Below are 19935 nucleotides of genomic sequence, written 5' to 3'. Positions count from 1 at the left end.
CTCTGTTAAACCTTCTCTCTTGATTCGAGTGATTGCAGTATAGACTAATGATTGTAAATCTCAGTGATCTTTGAGACCTTTGAGTTGTGCTTTAGGAGCACTGCATGAGGTATTATTGGTGGTTGTTATTGCATGTTACACATGACAGCAAGAATGGTTTACTGCTGCTAGAAAGGAGAGAGAGCCATAAAATGAATTCAGGGTGGGGGCAGCTCTAAAATAATTTATATCCACAAAGAAAAGCTTGTAAAAGCTTTTTCCAGTATTTTAGGCGTTAGGCTCACAGCATCTGGGTAGCAATATGCATGGCCACACATGCACGCATGCACACATACACATGTGCAATATGTACACCCTCTGTGTGACAAGCACCAAAAAGCACTGTTTTAATTTGCCTGCACACTGCATCCTTTTCTGCAGGGAACAATTTGTTGTGATCATCATACAGCTTTATTTCAGTTCTTACTCTAGCTATGGAGGGAAACAAATTGCCATGTAGTCAATTGGGCCATTTTTGTGTTTCATCTGGATCACGTGTAGTGCGAGGACAGACTGTGATTTTTGTCCGTTTGTTTGGATGCTTTGGGATTTAAAAAAAAATATCAGTCTGTAGGTTGCTGGCAAATTGTTTGCTGCCCTTAGTCACTATTCATGAGTGTAGTTGTTGAGCTCTGTGATTGGTTACCAAAATCAGTGGCGCACAGACTTGCTTGGTGCAGAAGCCACATGAATTGCCAGTACTAACCAATGAACCACAACAGCATCCTTACATAAATTGTGGCAAACAGTTTCCACTTCAAAAGGAAGAGAGACCTACAGAGCTTGTAGAAGGATTGATAGAGATAGCTACCCCATGTTTTACATTATTCATGATTGCCAGAAAGGCAAACCTGTTGTGTGCTGTCAAGTACAAACACATAACACTACCACGCATGCCCATAACATAACATGCCCATAACATTTTTTCAAAGAGCCACTCGCAACTAAGCAGCTGGTATTGGAGTCCTAAGGTCCAGCAGGTTCTTCTGTTGTGTGTGTGATTTACCCTTTACAAGCAACAAATCTTTCTTCTCCTTCATTGGTTTGTGGTTGTTCACACACAAAGCTGGGTGAAAAGTGGGGAACAGTGAATGGATACAGAAATAAAATTCTATATGTGTGGCAGTTAAATGTCAATGAATCATTATTTGCATTGCTCTATTTTGTGCCATCCCTTGAGTGTAAAAAGGCAAGGGCTGTGTATAACTTCACCTGTCCAATTTCCAAAATAACTTGAATTCTATTTAGGGAAGAAGCTGTGAGAATGATGCATGCATCGTAGGACAGAGTTTGGCTCCTTATATTAATGTCTTGACTTCGAATTTACTTTGGACTAAATATTTCCCCCGATTGCAGTACCACATACATAAGGAAAGGGGAATACTGGTGGGGTTTGCTGTTCAGATCAGAATCAGTTTTGCCTGTATGCTGGAGAAGATGAGCCCTCAGGGAATTGTGTGTGTGTATGTGTATGTCCCTAGCCCTGTTGAAGGGTAGAAAGGATCCAGCTGCTTCTGTAAAACCAGTCCAGCTTCCTCATGTCAAGTCTTTTTGTCTTCATGACAGGCTTTCTGTGATGATGCCTCCGGACTGAAATTTAACCCAGTGCTGTATCCCAAGGTAAGGTTCAAGAGCGTAAAGTATTTTGGTGAAGAATGGCTGGCTAGTTTGACTTTCAAAACTGCTTGTGCAATTGCACACTTAATTTGTGTGCTTATTTTCATGTGCAAAATGGGAGGGTATATTAACTGGGAAGTTAGCTGCACAAATAATGGTGGGAAGTAACCTTTTTCCTTGGATTTCCCCTCTCCTCCTTGCAAAATTCTTAACTCCTGATGCAGCGCTGAGAGGAGTTTAATAAGGGTGAATGATAGGGAATATATATGATGCACTGTATCACGCACCCTTATTAATGGGTGTGACACTCGGGAAGAATAAAACACTGAACTTTTTCCCTGGCTTCAGTCATCTTACCTGAATCAAGATCACAAAAAATTAGTACCCTATGATATGACAGGTGTCAGTGTCCCCTTTTCACAAAGGGCTCCCTTATATGGACCACAGAAGCAAATGCTGTCTACGTCTGGCTGTGTATCTTTAAGGAAGTTTCTTCTGAACCATGTAGCTTTTAAGATTCTATTTTTAATTGGATAAATTGGTATACAATCTTGGAAATTCCCAAAATAGACAGATTACCATAATGAACCAATTCTGCGCACTATATGCCAGTTGTTTTGAACTTAGAATAATGCTGGTTCTATTTAAGTGAGGGCCGTGATATCACTGAGCTCCGTAGAAATTAGAGAAGAGACTGTTCCCCAATTTCTCTGTGTTTTAGGGTGAACAGCAGCTTGTAAATTGGTGTGTGTGGGGGGTGGTGGTCCTGCTTTCTAAAGTTTATGTCATTTAAAGTCAAACCATCCAAATCTCTTATGTAGTCAGTAGGTCATTTTTGGTAGGAGTCTGGCATTAATGCATACACACTGGACAGTTTAAAGAGCTTTGGTCACTACGACACGCCAGTCACGGCTATGCGCCCAAAGCAGTAGACCTGATAACTTGGAGATTAGCAGAGTTTGGGATTCCATGAAAAGCTCCATATTTCTAACCCCCACCCTTTTGAAAAGTTCATTGAGATTTTATTAAGATTCTCTGCTAATACGAGCCCACATTTGAGCAAACTGAGGGCCAGTTTTGTCTTTTGTGAGAAAATGATCTGGAACTCATGGGTTTCACCTGATATGTAAGGGATAAGTGAATCTAAGCTGGTCTCGCCCTAAAACATGTAGGGTTGCTTGAAGCTGAAGTGAAAACATAAATTCTTTGGTTTGAGAATCCCATCTCCCAAGGCTTGAAAGTATAGTAAATGGTCACATGAACCTCTCTGCAACAGTCGGGTTTAGTGATGACTCTGCAGCTCTAAAACAGCTTTAGTGATGATGCTGCAGCTCTAGAGATTTAAGGTGAAATTCTGAAATGTATTGGCTGAGGAGGCCCACAGAAACGCCCCCGAGACCCCAGCAGCAATAAAACACTTCACCCATTGTGCCTATCTGAGGATCCAATTCTGGTCACAAGCATGGGGGCAAATTTTTGGTTGCGCATGAGAGGAGGCGTGACCCCTGAAATGACTTAACAGTTATAAAAACGCCTGGGCAGGTAGTTTATTCTGCTTTGGGATGAAGCATTGTAGCAAGAGGCTTGGTGCTCCTACTATAAGAGAAGGCAGACTGGGTGAGAAGCAGCCTGTAGGTGTGGCAGGGGGCAATTAGGAACCACATGTCCTAAAGGGTCTGGGCTAGCAGTGTATAAGTCCGAGGTCGAGCTGAGCAGACAGTCTAGCCTGGAGAGCCTTGGAGGGAATTGCTCCTGAGCAGCAGGACTGTAGCAAGGCTCCTGATTAATACTGAGACACTGAGCTGGGGTAAGCAAGGCTAGTGGTTTAGGGACTGAGACTATAGTAGGGGTGGAGGTCTCAACTGGCCCAGAAGAGGGGATAGGGGCCAAGGCCAAGGAGCAGGGCCATAGCCAGGGTCTGGGGCCTGTAGCCCAGGAGGGGTAAGAACCTATAACTCAGCAGGTCTCAGCCATCCTAGGAGAAGGGTCAGGTCTCGGGAGTAGGGACCAAAGGTCGAGGAGGGGTACAACTGGAGACTGGCAGGGCCATGGAGCCCAGAGATCTCAACTGGTCTAGGATCAGGGCCAGGGAGGGTCAAAGGCTGAGGAGGGCCACAGCTGGAGACTGGCAGGGGCAGGGACACACAGCTCGGAGAAGGGCAGAGACAGGGTCAGGGCCAAGTGCCTCTAAGAGTTGGAAACAGGGTTAGGGACCCAGGGCCATGCCCAGGAGTAAACAAGACAGGTGAAGTGCTGAGGTGTGGGCAGGAGACAGCAGCCTGAGCCTAGGAGGGGCAGAAGATGCAGGCCTGAGCCAGTGAGTGATGATTGGTAATATCTGTGATGCTTGGGGGTGGCTAGAAGGGGGGATGAGGAGGCCGTAAAATTAGCTCTTCAGGCTATGAGTAGGGACACCTGAGCATAAGATCTGACTTGGGGAGCCCTGGCGTAGCCTCCCTTTTGAAAAAGTATAATTACAGCAAGGTGTGGCAGGAGAGTTGAAGGGGAATGGCCCCAAAGAAAGCAGAGGTGACAAGGGCTAAGGGGCTTCACAGCCACCCTAGGAAGGACCCTATTGCAAACATTTTATTGTGGCATAGCACATGAACCAAAAGATGATCATGAGCTATATGTTCAGCCCCACTTTTGCACAAAGTCTTGATGCTTCTGAGAACCCTCTATCTCAGTGCTATAACTCTTCAATTAATCATTTGAATCCTCCAGGGTCGATGACCACATCCTAACTGCAAGATGGTTGCAGGAACACAGGGATTATATTCATAATTGTTATGGCATAGTTTGTTCTGGACTTGAATTCTTCAAAGAGAGTAAAACAGGATAAGACTAAAGAAACCATTCCTGAATAGTAAATGGTTTGGAATTGTCCAACTTTTTTTACAATGAAGCCCCCATTGGCGGAAGCAGAATATCTGCAGATGCCATGCAGGGGATAAAATGAAAATATTTATTATAGCCAATTTGAATACATTCACATAACTAACCTAAGAGGGTCAGACTGATTCCACAGTGGCCATCAACCCCACTGAAGAGCAATAATGGTTGTTCTTCAACCATGTAAGGGTTCTTAAGGGTAGAGGAGTTAGAGAGCAAATTCTCATTTACTTGGGGTCACTGGAAAGTCACAGTCTAGATTAGGAGGTCCACATTAATATGGTTTTCCAAAGGTACAGTCTTTGCTCCACATGGAGCCTTGACAGAATTTGAACCTGAAGACTATCGGTACTAGTCGCCTAAGCCGCTTCTGCTTAGGCTAAAGGAATAACTCCACTAGCTGATAGATGAAGAGAGCTCTTACTATTTTAAGTCTCCCAACCATTACAGGGAGGAGAAACATAGACGTAGATCCTTATCTATGCCAAGTGAGATCTGCTGAGGGTCTGGCCCACCAACAGGCAGATTATATGGGTAGCTACCCTTTTCTAGGTTTAGGTGGTATAAAATATGAATAAGTGGGCTGCGTCAATCCACACACAGGCTCAGTTCAACTAGATAATTGCACTGCAGATTGAGAAATGGAGGGCATGTGGGGTGGGGTGGGCACATCCATAGGCAGAGTAGAATTGTCATGGCTCAGTAGAGCTGTGACAATTTATACCAGCTCAGTGTCTGCTCACAGATGGTGGGACAGGTATGAGATAGGCCAAATTAAGCACTTCAAAAGTGATGTGGCACCTGGATCTAGTTTGTTTCCTTGATCAAGACTTCAGAACTCTTGGATTGATGCAGTTGTGCTTCCAGAGAAACCTTTTATTGGGAAACAAAAGCCCATTCATAATTTTTATGAATCTCTTATGCTGGAGACACAGTACATTTATAAGGCACTTTTGCTACCTTTTGATGTGAACCAAGGGCAATATGATTTTATTCTGTCATTTTTTTATTATTCATAATGCTACTGACTAGTCATTTGGAAATTTGAGAATGTCTGTTGCATACTTTAATATGAAAAATGGCTTTGACAGCTGCTCTCCTATTAACTTACATTCATTTGAAATACATAAATGTATCTCTTTTAAATAAAGGTGTTCTAAATATGGCCATTAATGAGGTTCCCATGAGTGCTTTAGCCATAAGTAACTTCAAGCTGTGGGGAAGTTTTACCCTAACTCATTTAAAGACTGTGTGAGCTCTGGGTTCTCCACATCTTTTGTGTTTCGGGCACCATAGCTGGTGAGCATCAAAAGACTCTGCTGAAGTCAAGGTGGAGTCAACCTCAAAGGAGGCTGGCTGGGGAATGCATTTGAAACTATCCATTAAGAAACTGTGGGCACTGTTGAAATTTTGGCTTATAATTCTGTGGAAATTTCATTTTGGTTTTCCTTCCTGTACTAGTTGAACTGCATCTGTCTCTTCATGTTCACCTCCCCCATTGGTTTATTAGCTCCCAGATGTTCCAGGCTGTCAGTTTTCCCTGGCGTTGGCCTTGCTTACAGCTTCTTTTTATCCTTCTGCAGTCTGTATCCCATCCTATTCCTTTGAACCCACCCTTTATACACCTCTCTCCCTCCTTGGTCTTTTTCAGCAACACGCATTTCCAGGCCTTTTACTTCCATGGTCCCGAAATGGCCTTGTCTGTAAAACAGACTCAACTCCCTCCATTTCCTTTTTAAAGAAACTACTGGAAAAGACCTTAATTTGATGAAGCATTCTTCCTTCCTCCTGTACACCCTAGTTGTTCTTTTTATGTCTTCTTTGTCCTTTCTAGTGCCTTATGATTGTAAGCCATTTGGGGCAATAACTTCTAATCTGTCTGAGCCTGTCTTTCCACTGTACTGAGCCATGAACATGCACGGCACTTCATAAATGAGTAATAAGGATTTGGAGCTGTGTGTGGATGGAAGCCTGATCTACCCTGCCAATACAACCTTGCCATTTTGTTCAGGCGTGGTGCTTCTCAAAGACACTATCGTTTTTCCTGGTAATGCTTTGACTATGACGTACAGGTCAAAATCATTTCAACCTCTGTTTTATTCCAGGCATCTCAGATGATAGTGTCGTATGATGAACATGAAGTCAATAATACGTTTAAGTTTGGTGTGATCTATCAAAAATTCAAGCAGGTAAGAAACCCCAGGGTATTGTTATTTAGCACAAGTTGCTATAGGGACCGATTTCCGTAAGCAATTCAAGACAATAAGCACTTCTGAAAATGGGGCTCGAGGTTAATTTTGTTGTGTGAGATGTACTGCATTATGGTGTTTTCTTTCCTATAAAATGTTTCTTATTACTTGCAGATATTTCTTGCTTGTTAATAAATGATTGAAAAAATGAATATGCAAATCAAGCCCTGCAAATAAACTAACCTGAAACCACACTTTAGCAACCATGTATTTTTAATCAAATGTGTGTTTAGATAGTCAAGCACTTACATTTGTTTTGGAAGACTGTAGGCTATGAAGACATGTGTTCACTGAAAATGCTTTCATTAACCTAGGAGTTTAGGGTACAAAAGACAGACATAGATGAACCTTATAATTTAACAGAGATTATTCTGAGAGGCATTCTAATTATCTTTCTGCATTGCATCTTATTTTGTACAGAATAACTAATGCAAAGAACTTAATGAAGGTCTCTTTGTTTCAAAATATACCAATAGCAAGATGATTAAGATTCTGATTTTTTAATGAAGTATTAATTTGGATTTGGTATTAGCCATACTTTCTCCCAAGAGCTTTTTCAGTCCTTCCACAGTTGCCTGCAGGAACTTTTATTAAGACTTCATTGGAGCCTAGGCCTATTGTGCACTTTCCTATTGTAAATATTCCATATTGTTTGAATTGCCGCGCCATCTAGGAGACTCAGCCCGGGATAAGTGCCACAATGCGTTAAGCACTCTAGAGGCCAATTGCAAAGCGTTTGGTCCTTGCCTCAGACAACTTGTGTGCTAGGTATGGGACAGATGAACAGAGAGGCCAATGGAAAGAGACAGGGTTGGGAGGATGAAGTTACAACATAAATAGCATCCAATAGAAAAATGAAAGTCTCAGCCTGCTGCTTGCCAAATGGGAGTCATCTGTGGGCATCACAACAGAGGTGGGTGTAAGGAAAGGGGTAGATGAGGCTGAAAATGCAAAGGCAATATTTTAAATTGAAGGTTTCCAAAATCCCTCAGCAGGATCAAATGGAAACATCCCCTACTCATTTGTCTGAAACCGTGGTGCAGTAGTAATAGCACCATGTGGCAAAAAAAACAGCTGTCATGCTACATAACAGAGGTAGCTTCATTTTAGTGATGGGAAAGGCCGAGGAGGGATTGTAGAAATGTCTGATTGTCAATCACAATTTTCCACACACTTGAGTGGACTTCCCTTGGCCACCCCTGCAGTTGCCCTCTGTTGCCCACTTCCTAAATTACATAACTCTAGCCAAGAAGCTTTCATTATGATGAAGAAGTAGACCACACATACAGCACCAGTAAGCACTGTTGATGTGACTGATTGCTGGAAACAGGAGAGCCGGCTCTTTATGGGTTTTTTTTTTCTTTTCAGAAAGTGTAAGATGAATCGGAGTCCATAGGCACCCATCAGAGCTGACTGCTTGAATCAACCTGATGTGCAGGATGATTCATTTTTTTGACTTTGCTGCAGTAAGAAAGATGGAAACAATGTCAAAAAATCAACCTGCCATTTGGTTATTGACATTTCCCGTGTTTTTTATTTAGCATATTTATTTTCTGAGACAGGCGCCTAAAAATGTTTGTTCCGTTGGATTTGACAAAGGGATAAAAGATTATTCTGCCCTTGGGCAGCAGCATTTTTCATAGATACCCTTGGGCTGTATACCTCATTTTCAAGCCATTCTTCTTTAAGCTTCAAAGATGATCAAAGCTTGCCAAAAAAGATAGTTTGTGGGCCTTTCATGAGCAGTAAAATTCAAGTTTAATGATGTTACTAGCTCGAGTTCATGTTAGTTTTTCTTTTTTTAAGTTTCCATTCTTTCCTAGTTTGAATAGACAGTATCCTCTCTATACAGGGGCAGGGGCACCAGTACCTTTCTATTTAATCTCAAGCTACTGGGGGGGAATGTGAAACATGCATTTCCAAGGGTGACACTGGAGCTACCAAAAGTCATACCCACAGGCACTCCAGAGTCCAGAAGTCATGAAGATCATTACCGGTGCCAGGTTGTGAGCACTGTCACCCTCCTTTCCCACACCCCAACTTTGGGGCTGCTCAAATTCAAGGGGTATTATTTCAGGTCCCCAAACACTGATTTATGTCGACAGTCCAATGGAGCTAGATCAGAAGCAAGGAGACCAGTGTGAACAATAAAGGTCTGACCGCTGATATTTCAGACACTTTTTTGCTCTGTGCATCTTTCATTTTAACATGCCTTTAAAGTGTGGCTTCTGCATCTCAGGGTGAAAAAGCAGGCTGCGATTTGTTAAACATCACATATTGATGTATTTTGCAGACCTTAGAGGAAGAGTTGTTTGGAAACAATGAAGAGAGCCCAGCATTCAAGAACTTCTTGAGTTTGTTAGGCGATACCATAACCCTCCAGGACTTTAAAGGGTCAGTAAAAAAACATAAAAGAGACTGTTTTACAAATGAAGTTAACAAGAGATTACTTAAAGTGTAAAAATATTCACTGTGTGAAAGCAAGAGTCATTTTGTTGCTGGGCTGAGCTGTGTAAATGAGAAACAAATCTGGCTTTGGCTTGTTATTCCAAACCTGGGGAGTTACTCAATGGAACAGACCTGCCAAAAAAACTCCCAAGAATGTGTTTTTCTGTGGTTTTGAGACAATCTGGTTTATTTTCAGTCCTAAATAAAACAAACTCATATAGACACACGCCCAGAGCAGTCTCCTGGATATCGCCAGAATTTGTTCCAATGGTACTGATTCATGGCATCAGGTCCTCAGCACTGCTGGAACATTGCATAGGAGACACAAAGTACAGAAAAATCCCCTGGTAGTTGGAGCTGCAATAGCTTGTCAGGAGGGTGTATCTGGGGAAGGAGAATCCCACTGAGCTGCCTTGTAGAAATGCTGCTGAAGCTTCCCTGTTTAACCATGGCTTGTTGGGTGCAGATTTGTGCAAGCCTGAGCTTGCTTGGGAGGTCAAACTTTCCTAGTGGTCCACGATGAAGGTAGCATGAAGCCAGACCCTGCAAGCTCTCCTGTTGGTTGCAGTGGGAGGTGTTTGTGTGCTGAGGAATCGCAGGATGAGGCTTCTCATAGATGAGGTCCAGAAGTTTTTATTCTCTGAGGGCACAGATGAAATGAGGTTGGTGGGTCTCAGTCTATCTACTGGGGGTGGGTGGGGGCAGGTGTCTTCATTAAGTTACAAGAACTGAATTTTATTACTTCTCTGGCTGGGGTGTGAGGAAAAAGACTGAGGACTTGCTTAGCCCACGGGGTCTTAACCCAACCAAACTTTCAGCAGCTTTCACAAACAACCTTGAAATAATGTTGGTTTCTTTTAATTTCTGAAACCTTCTGATTCATTGTCTTGTGCCCTCTGCAATCACATTGTTTTGGGCTTCCAGATTCTGCTGATGATTAGAGATGGAAATGCTGTCTATAGGATTGAAATGTTCAGCTAGTTTGTGTGTGTCTTTAATATATGTGTGTATATAAGATGTGTGTGTGCGTGTGTATGGACTCAGTTGTTATATCTATATCTATAAATATCTAGATAGATATCTATATATCTATATCTAAAACATCTTTATATTAGCATCATTTTCATATATAAAAATATAGACAGACATATACATAGATATATATAGATATCTACATATATACATACACCTATATGTGTATATATAGGCATACACACACACACATACATACATATATACACATACACATACAGTGATTTCATTTCCTGCACCTTAGGCAACTGAAAATGTTGCTAATATATAACCTAACCCCAGCTGCCAATAATAATATTGAATACAAATATACAGATAAGAGTTCTGTCTTCTATTAACTAGCTACTCCTTATGGAGTTAGTTTTCTGTGTTATTGGGTAACTTGACAACCAGCTGTGGCTTTTAGTGAATATTCAGTTATCGTTGCTTCTGTTCTCATCAACATGTCTGTTTGTTTCTAGTTTCCGAGGAGGTTTGGATGTAACACATGGGCAGACGGGTGCTGAATCCGTGTACACTGTCTTCAGGGACAGAGAGATAATGTTTCATGTCTCTACAAAGCTGCCCTTTACTGAGGGAGATACACAGCAGGTAAGAGACTGCTGAATATGTTTTAGAGAGAAATCTTTAAAAAGATATAAAAGCTGAATGTTAGAATTGAATGTAAGTTTAAATTGGAACGGGCTAGGATATTTCTGTGCACCTGCAGTGATCCTGAAACATTTCACGAGTTCATCTCTGTTTTGCAGAAGTGTTTGAGTTTTGTTTAAAAAAAAAAAAATTAAAAAACCGAATTTGAAGAAGTCAAGATATTTGAAACAAAAAACCCATGGAAATTTCCTTTTATTTTATTGTACCAATATGAAGCCATTATACCCATCTAGCCACTTTATGGTGAGAAAGGGCAACTATTTTATATTGTTATAAGAATATAGCTGTACCCATGTTGCAGTTGCACTCAAACATAGCAATTTAAAAAAATGATAGCCCTATCTAAAAGAGTTATACTGAGGCATGCCAGTCCAAGCCTGTAGATTTGCAGCAACAGAGATGTAACAACAGTGGTCCTGTCATTTTTCATCCAGTGTAGATACAAAATGTTTCAATTTTGCATGGCCAAGTTTAGATTCCTAAATCAGTAAAAAACCACCCAAACAGAAGTGGCTTAATTTAAAGAGATATCAGGAACTCTTGGGACTCAGCAGCTGTGAAAATTAGGTAGTTTGTTATAGGTGCTTGACTATGGATTTAAGTAACTAGATCAATAGATTTTTAAGGCCAGAAAGAATTGTTTTGCTAATTTAGCCTGACCTTGATCACAGGCTGAAGAACTGCATCCAGTGTATTTCTTTATCCAGCCCAGAACTTCTGTCTAGTGTTAGCATATCTAGTTTATCCAGCCTAAAGAGTTCAGGGAACTAACCCTGCCTTTAGCTTTAATTTTGGATACTTAATCCAAAATGTTCAACTTTGGAAACTTAAGTAACTAATCATACCTAGTAATTATTTTTTTCTATTTGCTAAGTTTAAGTACCAAATATTCCCGTTCTCCATTCAGCTCCAGAGGAAGAGACACATTGGTAATGACATAGTGGCAATCATATTTCAAGAAGAAAACACTCCATTTGTCCCAGACATGATTGCTTCAAATTTCCTGCATGCATACATTGTGGTGCAGGTGGAAAACCCTGAAACAGATAACACATCCTATAAGGTAAGTGAATTCCAAAATTTAAGGGTGTTTATATACATGCTCCGGGGGGTGGGGGGGTGCGCTTTAATTAGAGAGGCTCCTAGAGCCGCTATAATTAAAGCAGCCAAAGTATCTTGTGTATTGGCGTCCCCATGCTGAAAAATGGCAGCGGGGGGCACTTTAACTAAAGCTCGCTAAATGAGCTCTAGTTAAAGTGCCCCGCCACCATTTTTCAGTGCAGGGATGCTGACACACATGACGCTGGAGTCTATCAGAGCGGTAATTACAGCACCTCTGAGCAGCCTTGCTGCGCATGTATATGTGTCCTAAGTGTTGAATGTCGCTTCCAAGGTCCTTCTGTGATCTGAAAATGAACGTATGGTGGTCACCCTTTAATGAGTTTGTGTTAACTTGGGTAAATAGATTAGGACTTCCCATCTTGTGAACACAATTCCATGTGTATAGTAATGCTTATTCAGAGAGAGACTATTCATTTTAATAAACTTAAGTATGTAAATTTTTGAAGGATCAAAGCCTTGTTCATCTCACAATAGACTTGATCCAAAGCCCACTGAAGTGACTAATATTTGTGTGTGTAATATACTACAAGTAAAAATTAGCTTATGCATATATAACATTAAATGTGATACTAAATGTACAAAATCTCTTCCATTTAATAGCATACTAATTAAATATATACAAAGAAAATATCAAGATAGTATATTGTTTTTTAAATATTTGCCTTAGGAGAGTGTATATATTGTATAACTGTTTGTATATAGTATTCAAACATACATATACAGTATTCAAACATGTATTTAGAATATATTCTTTCTGATTATTGTTCAGATTGATTATAAGGCATCATATGAAAACTTGAAAATAAATTTCTGGACCTCAGGAACAGAAACATTATTCATATAAAAGCAAACTGAAAGCTAAGACAAGTAACTCTAAAATTAATATAGTTTTAATAGGAATAATATGTTATTAGCTTTGGGAATGGGTATCGCTCTAAAGTGAGCTCTCTGATCTAGACTAACCTTTGTTTTAGCTTTTGGGTAAATATTTTTGCTTGTGAAGGTGATATGGTTGATAAAGGGACTGGCAAGATTTCTATCCACAGGACAGGGAAAACGTAAGGAGATGATTGTGAACATGCAGTCCTTACTAAAAGCACTGACCCACTAGCTGTAAATGTAATTAGAAGTCTCTTTGAGACAGCCCCTCTGTGGTGACACTAACCATCATGGGTGGGGTTGGCTTGGGAACTAAAGGGTATGTTGCAGCAAGGGAAGTTTAGGTTGGATACGAGGAAAAATGTTCTCACTAGGAGGGTAGTGAAACACTGGAACAAGCTACCCAGAGAGGTGGTGGAATCTCTGTTCTTGGAGGTTTTTAAGACCCGGCTAGACAAAGCCTGCCTGGGCTGAGATAGTTGGGGATGGTCCTGCTTTGAGCCGGGGGTTGGATTAGATGTGACCTCCTGAGGTCCCTTCCAAGCAACCCTGATTTTCTACAATTCTGTGCTCCTATGTTTCTGTGATCCTACCACCATCCTTAGCAATCCTGAGACTGGCCCAAACTACAAACCTTGCCCACTTGTTTTTATTCCACATGCACATCGTCGTGGAAAAATGGCCTGGGACTCCTTCTGGGGCAACCCCAGGGATGCTCTAAGGACCCCTGTCTTGGGCAGTACTAATGTAGTGGTGACCACACGGCATTTTTTTCCGTGGTATGTGGGCGGGGGCAGGAATGAGCGGGCTTGTTTTGCAGTGGCAGTCTTGGGATGGCTGCAGAGCTGGGATTGATGCATCCAAGGAGATCCACAGGGATCTGTCGGTCTGGCAGCCTCCTTGAAAAATCGCATTTTATATTCTTCACAACTAGTCCTGTTTCTTCAGATTACTTAACTGGACCTTGAGGTCCCATTTGATCTTGGTTGCGGATTGAGCTGAGGCTCCTTGAAATCGATGGCAGTCCTTCCATTGCCTTCGCTGGACTTTCGGTTGGCTCCTTACGGCGAACCTTGTTAAAACGCTGCTTGCAACCAGGACCGCTCATAAGCAAATCCTGAAAAGCCAGATAGGAGCCCGGTACCTACTGTGACAGGGCAGGCAGAAGAAATGAGAGCAGTTTCCATGGATTTCCTATGCAGCTGCTTTCCCGTGATGCTGTAGCCTAACAGTCACATGCCAGTTAACATAAAGGGGAATGAATGCCCTGCATGAGAGAGAAAGTGACTCTCTCTTCAAGCCATCTTACTGTTTGGGCCCTCGGGGGTTGAGTCTAAGTGTTGCTGCCATTCACATGCCCGTTCACATGCGCAGACTCCTGCCCTGCTCTGATGACTGTCAGGTCCTTTCATTTTTCTGCACGTGCTCCCAGATCGCAGTCAAAAGGTCAAAAGGACTCTCATTTATGCAGTAAGCTGCTTGTTCTTGCAGGCTTCACTCGACGTTCGTCAGCTTAGCAGATAATTTTCTTTGACTTTTAACCTTTCTGAGTGAAGTTTATTGGAACTTAAATAGATGGCTTAGGACAGAAGCCAGGCGCACACAATAAATCATTGCAATGGAAAGATAACTCCATGGCGCTAGGTCTAACAGGCATGCTCTGTGGCACTGCCTGCAGTGCTGGAAGAGAAAAGCAGGATTTATTATATTCTCTACTTTCTCTTTTCCCCTTTGCTCCAAAGAGCCCTTCCCATTTAGCTCCGAATTCCAACTGAAATTTCCCTGCGTCTGCTTTTCTGCCTGGTTTAACCGTCCTAGCCTGTTAGCCGATTGCCAAAGCATCAGCTGGAGGCCCATGGATTAAAGGGTAGGCAGTGTATTGACCAAGCAATGTCAACTGACTTGTCAGATAAAGAGCTAAAATTATCAGCCAGCTTGGTACACCAGCCTGTTCACCCGCGCTGAGGGTACAGCGTGTGCTGCTGGGGATTGGGAACCAAGGCACTACAAGTTGTGTTGGAGTGCCCTGGGCACGTGAACGGGAATGGGGGTCTGCGACAGAGCAGATCTGCGAGGTAATGAGCCACACGTCGTGGAAACACGATTGGTATTGGTTGTACTGTGAGAGTGCCTCCAGGATCCAGTTAGAGAACAGGGCTGTAGACATGCGCCGTCTAATAATAATGTGAGAGAATAGGTGGATGCAACAAATTGAATGGTAGAAGTGCACGGCTTCAGTGGGGTGATTGTGATGGATGCAGTTATCAGCAGTTATAACATGCTGGACAATTGAGGGTCAGCTCTGAGGTGACACACTTGCAGGTTTTGTTCCACTCCTGGCTGATGTGGATGGACCCCTAAGGGAAGTCAGGGATGGAGTTGGGTACGTGTTTTGTGCTCGGGTGAGGAAAAGAATTGAAAGAACTATGTAGATTGTACCTGCCTGCAGAGCAATGGAGGCGCTCCCAAATGCTTCCTGCTGTTCAATCTCAGTTGTCGTTGCAAGCCGTGTTAAATCTGAGAATTGACACTTGACTCCCGATGCTTAGGGAAAAGTGTCATTGTCATCATTGTCGTCCTCTTCCTCGTGCAAGACCTGGAGCCCCCAGTTGAGATTCAGAGTGATATTATTTGCTGTACCTACCCATAAAGTAGGAGAGAGCTCCAGTCCCAGGGATGTTAGTCTAAACACATAAGGAAAAAAAGGATAATGGGGAAAAAGAGGGGCAGAAGGCTCGAGTGACTTGCCCAAAGTCACCCAGCAGGTCTGTGAACGAGCGGGGAGTCCCAGCCTAGTGCCCCACACACCCCATCACTGTGCTTTTCTTTATCAGGCCATACAAGCAAGTTTGGCTACAAATGGGCAGTGCAGATAATAAGTATATACTATTTCCAGTAGGAATCTTGTTAATAACCTTGCTGGGCTTGCTACCGAGTTCTCAAAAAGAAGTACGTGCTCTGGACATTTTGATGCCATTGTTGCTGAACCTTGGCACTCAGATAACTAATATTTTCTTTTTGGTTTTCCTAGGTGTCTGTCACTGCCCGGGAAGATGTCCCTTCCTTCGGTCCTCCTTTGCCAAGCCCCCCAGTATTTCAAAGAGTAAGACATGCAAGAGAAAGTGCAATTATTTTGTTTGAAAATGGCCCCGCCTGCATGAAATGTGGCAGGCTATATGTTTGTAAGGCCTGGTGTCAGTTGGGGTAGATCCACAGGTTTTGGCTGGTGTGTGGTTAACTGTTACCCTCTAAGATACTGAAGCAAATCCTAATTTGGTTGCTACAGTGAATTTTGTGGGAGGTTCTTCTTCTAGTGGAGACGGCCACGTCACCTAACATAATTCAGCCTGATGAGCTGTCTGTCTGGGAGGGAATGGCAAACTATGGAGGGTGAATTGCACTGAGAGTGAAGGCAGGTGCATTGGCAGAGCCACCTGGGACACCTTGAACCAGTCTGTGCCCTCGCTGACTGACTCAAGTCCGTACTACTTAACCTTTGCTCTAGTCATTGCTACTTAAACTTTACCGGAACGAGAAATAAATTTACCCGCAAATATTTTTCAGAGAACCAATAACCTTAGGTCAGGGCTTATCATGCTTTTTAGACTCAAGGTACCCCTCAGAAAAGATCAGCTCTTAATTATCATTTGCTTTTTGACTATGGAACAATAAAAGAGCAATTTTTCTGTTGCAAAGAATTCAGAAAGACCACAGCAGGTCAAAAAAAAGAATTAACACTCTGGATTCCCACTGGAAATCTCCAGCTTTATCTTGTCAATCTTGCTTATATAACTAACAGTACTAATACTGCGTGGCCCTCTTGAAAGGATCTTAAGGCATGCCAAGGTGCCACAGCACCCTGATTGAGAATCACTGCTTTACATGCACCGCATACTCAATTTCCTAATTAAACATTAAACCCACACCACAGCTGCTGTTTTATAGTCATAACATCAGAGGTAGGTAAAGGACTTTGTTACAGAAACAAATGTTTTAATTGAAGAACTTTCCATACAGAGACAGTGGGGAAAATGATGGTGACAAAAATGGTGAGGAGAGGCTGAGGGAACTGGGCTTATTTAATCTCAAGAAGAGGAGAGTGAGGGGGGGATTTAACAGCAGCCTTCAGCTCCCTGCAGGAGGATTCGAACGAGGATGGAGCTGGCCTGTTTTCAGTGGTGGCAGACAACAGAACAAGGAGCAACCATCTCAAGTTGCAGCAAGGGAAGTTTAGGTTGAATATTAGGAAGAATTTTCTCATTAGGACGGTAGTAAAACACTGGAACAGGTTACCCAGAGAGGTGGTGGACTCTCCATCCTTGGGGTTTTCAAAACCTAGCTAGACAAAGCCTTGGCTGGGATCATTTAGTTGGGGACAGTCCTGCTTTGAGCAGGGGGTTGGATTAGATGTGACCTCCTGAGATCCCTTCCAACCCTACCTTTCTATGGTTCTATGAAAATCTCTATTGAGTTGACCTTTTTCTTTCTTTCTCTTTCTTTCTTTCTTTCTTTCTATCTATCTATATTTATATATATATATGCTGATACTCCATTGAGGGTGAAGCTCACACCTGCTTAGAGGATTTGTATAAGAGCTGAGCATCACTTAAGTCCTCCGTTTAGGGTTTAAATTGGGTTTAAGTGAATCTTGTGCCAGTCCCTTGCACAGAAGTGAATTTCACCTCAACTGCACCTACTTTGCCCACAAAATGAACAGCTCTGGTGATTCAGTAAGTGTTGCGCTCTTCTCTTTGAGTCATGAATGAGTTGATGCATAGCATAGTATCAGTGGGTGTCACACTGCCAGAGGCACAATCTTTCTGATGCGACTCAAAGCCAAAGTTGTGACTCTTTCAACCTTGAGGTCCTCCAGTTGTGGCAATTACTGCGTGTGTGATTACCATGAACAGCCTGGGCTGGATGATTAGAGAACCTCATCCCCACCGTGTCCGCACTCCAGCTGGACAGAACACTGGTTTGGTTACGTCTCCTGATGGACTAGAATAAAAAAAGCTAAGCGGTAGATGGGTTATTTACTATTAATGCACAAATGTGCAAGTCTTATTGCGGGATGGTTAGACATGTATTTGTTAGTTTGTAAGATAATAGAAGGTTTAGCTCCCTAAGAGTATTAAAAAGTCTTTTACCAACCTGGCTTTATGTGTTTTCTCCTAGAACCCAGAATTTAGGGAGTTCCTGCTTACCAAACTCATCAATGCTGAAAATGCATGCTGCAAATCGGACAAGTTTGCAAAGCTGGAGGTATTTCTCTTTCCACTTTCTTCCTGCTCCCCCTCCCATGACCATGACAATTGCCATCACCATCATTGTCTTCTTTTTTGGGCTAGGCACAAGGGCAGGATATGGGTCAGAGGAACTGGTGCATGAACCAGGAATCAGGTGTTGTCTTGGATTGCCATTTCTAGGTCAAAATTGACACTGGGGCAGCGAGACCTCATTCCTTATCTAATACCTCCTTCGTTAAGAACACCATTGAAATTGACCTCCTGCAGGGGTGCGGCCACTGGTGCGGGGGATGCTGGGAGCATATCCCTAAAGGTTTTATTTCTCACTGCTGAATGCTCCAGACCTCATATGTTCACGAGCCCATCCCTTGCCCAACATCCCTTATTCTCTGTGCCTGTTCAGGGAAGTATGCCTCCCACCCTGACCCCAAAAGCGCTGTTACTATTTTGGAGTTTCATTTGATACCACAGAGTCTGGGTGACTATAACAGCTACTTCTTCAAACTCTGTCTGGAAGGCAGAGGAGGCACTTTGCTACTTTACAGCAGCCTATGAATGTCCTTGGAATATATTTCACATGGGATGTCTGCGCTGCAGACTTCTGTTAGGCTGTAAACCCTGTTGGGCTTATAAGTGGGTTAGCATGCCAAAGAAAGAACCATCACAGTATTTAAGTGTCCTTGTCTATCTGTCATAGCTACCTTCATGCTGTCTTGTGATAATTCCTTGAATGGCATGTTTGGTGTGATTCCTTCTCGCCCCGTGGAGCCCTTAGGTTGGACTGTTGCACCCAGGTTTTGTTTTTTCCCTCATTCATTTTTATCACAGGATGCCAAGCCAACCCACAGGCAAACAACAGAGACTCTTTATTCTTTATTCTTCAGGACCGGACACGAGCTGCGTTGCTGGACAACCTTCATGATGAGCTGCATGCTCACACGCAAGCAATGCTTGGACTGGGGCCTGAAGAGGATAAATTTGAGAATGGAGGCCATGGAGGTTTCTTGGAGTCATTCAAGGTAAATTAAAGCACCAGAACTTCAAATACAAGTACCCCTTCTCCACCCACCGACCCCCACTGATCTAACGAGTTGTTTTGTGGCAAAAGGCTTCTGCTTCAAAGCAGGGTTGAGGGGGCTGTGTAGAAGGGCTTACAGAAAATGTTTGCACCTGGCAAAGCTCTTTAATCTTGATGTCAATGTCAGTGCTCACATGCTTGGTTGTTTGGCTGGACTGGGGCCCGTTGTAGAGATCCCTTCCTCCGGGCATTTGATCACATTTTCACCTGTCACTGCACAATGCTGTTCATACCCTCTTGAAACCATGTATATTGTATTCAGCGAGAAAACCGAGGCTTTGATCACAAAGGCTTGTTATGATTTGATTTAGCTGTAGAAGTAGTCTGGTCGGTGGCTCTCTGATCTCCTTAGGTCCTTTGTCAGTGGATCTTTTCATGGCATTAAACTGAGTCCCGGGCCTTGCCAGGGAGCCATATCTCTATACAGAGCTGGCTGTTGGTTGTCTGTGCAGAGGGAGATGTTTCCTCAGGTGGGTGAGGAAGAGCAGAGGCTTGACAATAGGATGAAGAAGCAGTTGCACTTTTTTTTTAAATACAGAAAACAAAATGAGAGAATGATAGATTGGGAGAGAAGAACGGGAAAGAGATTTGAGATTCTGGGGTGATGAGTATAGTGTCATGCCTACCAGGATAGAGGCATGGACAAGGGGGAAAAGAAAAAGGAGAAGAAAAAGCCAAAGGA

The 19935-nt window shown here is 42.7% G+C and overlaps 1 protein-coding gene across 6 annotated transcripts in view; it reads left to right on the top strand.

Annotated features, from left to right (window-relative positions):
• Nucleotides 1-19935, top strand: part of RAP1GAP2 (RAP1 GTPase activating protein 2) — a 318489-nt gene that overhangs the window by 269270 nt on the left and 29284 nt on the right. For all 6 annotated transcript variants that reach the window (XM_019511025.1, XM_019511028.1, XM_019511029.1 and 3 more), the window contains 8 exons: nt 1606-1659; nt 6654-6737; nt 9091-9191; nt 10739-10868; nt 11836-11991; nt 15961-16032; nt 18105-18191; nt 19060-19194. In XM_019511025.1, coding sequence (XP_019366570.1) covers nt 1606-1659; nt 6654-6737; nt 9091-9191; nt 10739-10868; nt 11836-11991; nt 15961-16032; nt 18105-18191; nt 19060-19194 — 819 coding nt within the window. The remainder of the gene's footprint in view (nt 1-1605; nt 1660-6653; nt 6738-9090; nt 9192-10738; nt 10869-11835; nt 11992-15960; nt 16033-18104; nt 18192-19059; nt 19195-19935) is intronic.

The sequence above is a fragment of the Gavialis gangeticus genome, unplaced genomic scaffold (genome assembly GCF_001723915.1).
Source record: "Gavialis gangeticus isolate Ggan-Ray unplaced genomic scaffold, GavGan_comp1, whole genome shotgun sequence".
Classification (NCBI taxonomy): Eukaryota; Metazoa; Chordata; order Crocodylia; family Gavialidae; genus Gavialis; species Gavialis gangeticus.
The sequence above is the reverse complement of the archived record's forward strand: the minus strand, read 5'-3'. Positions and strand labels throughout refer to the sequence as shown.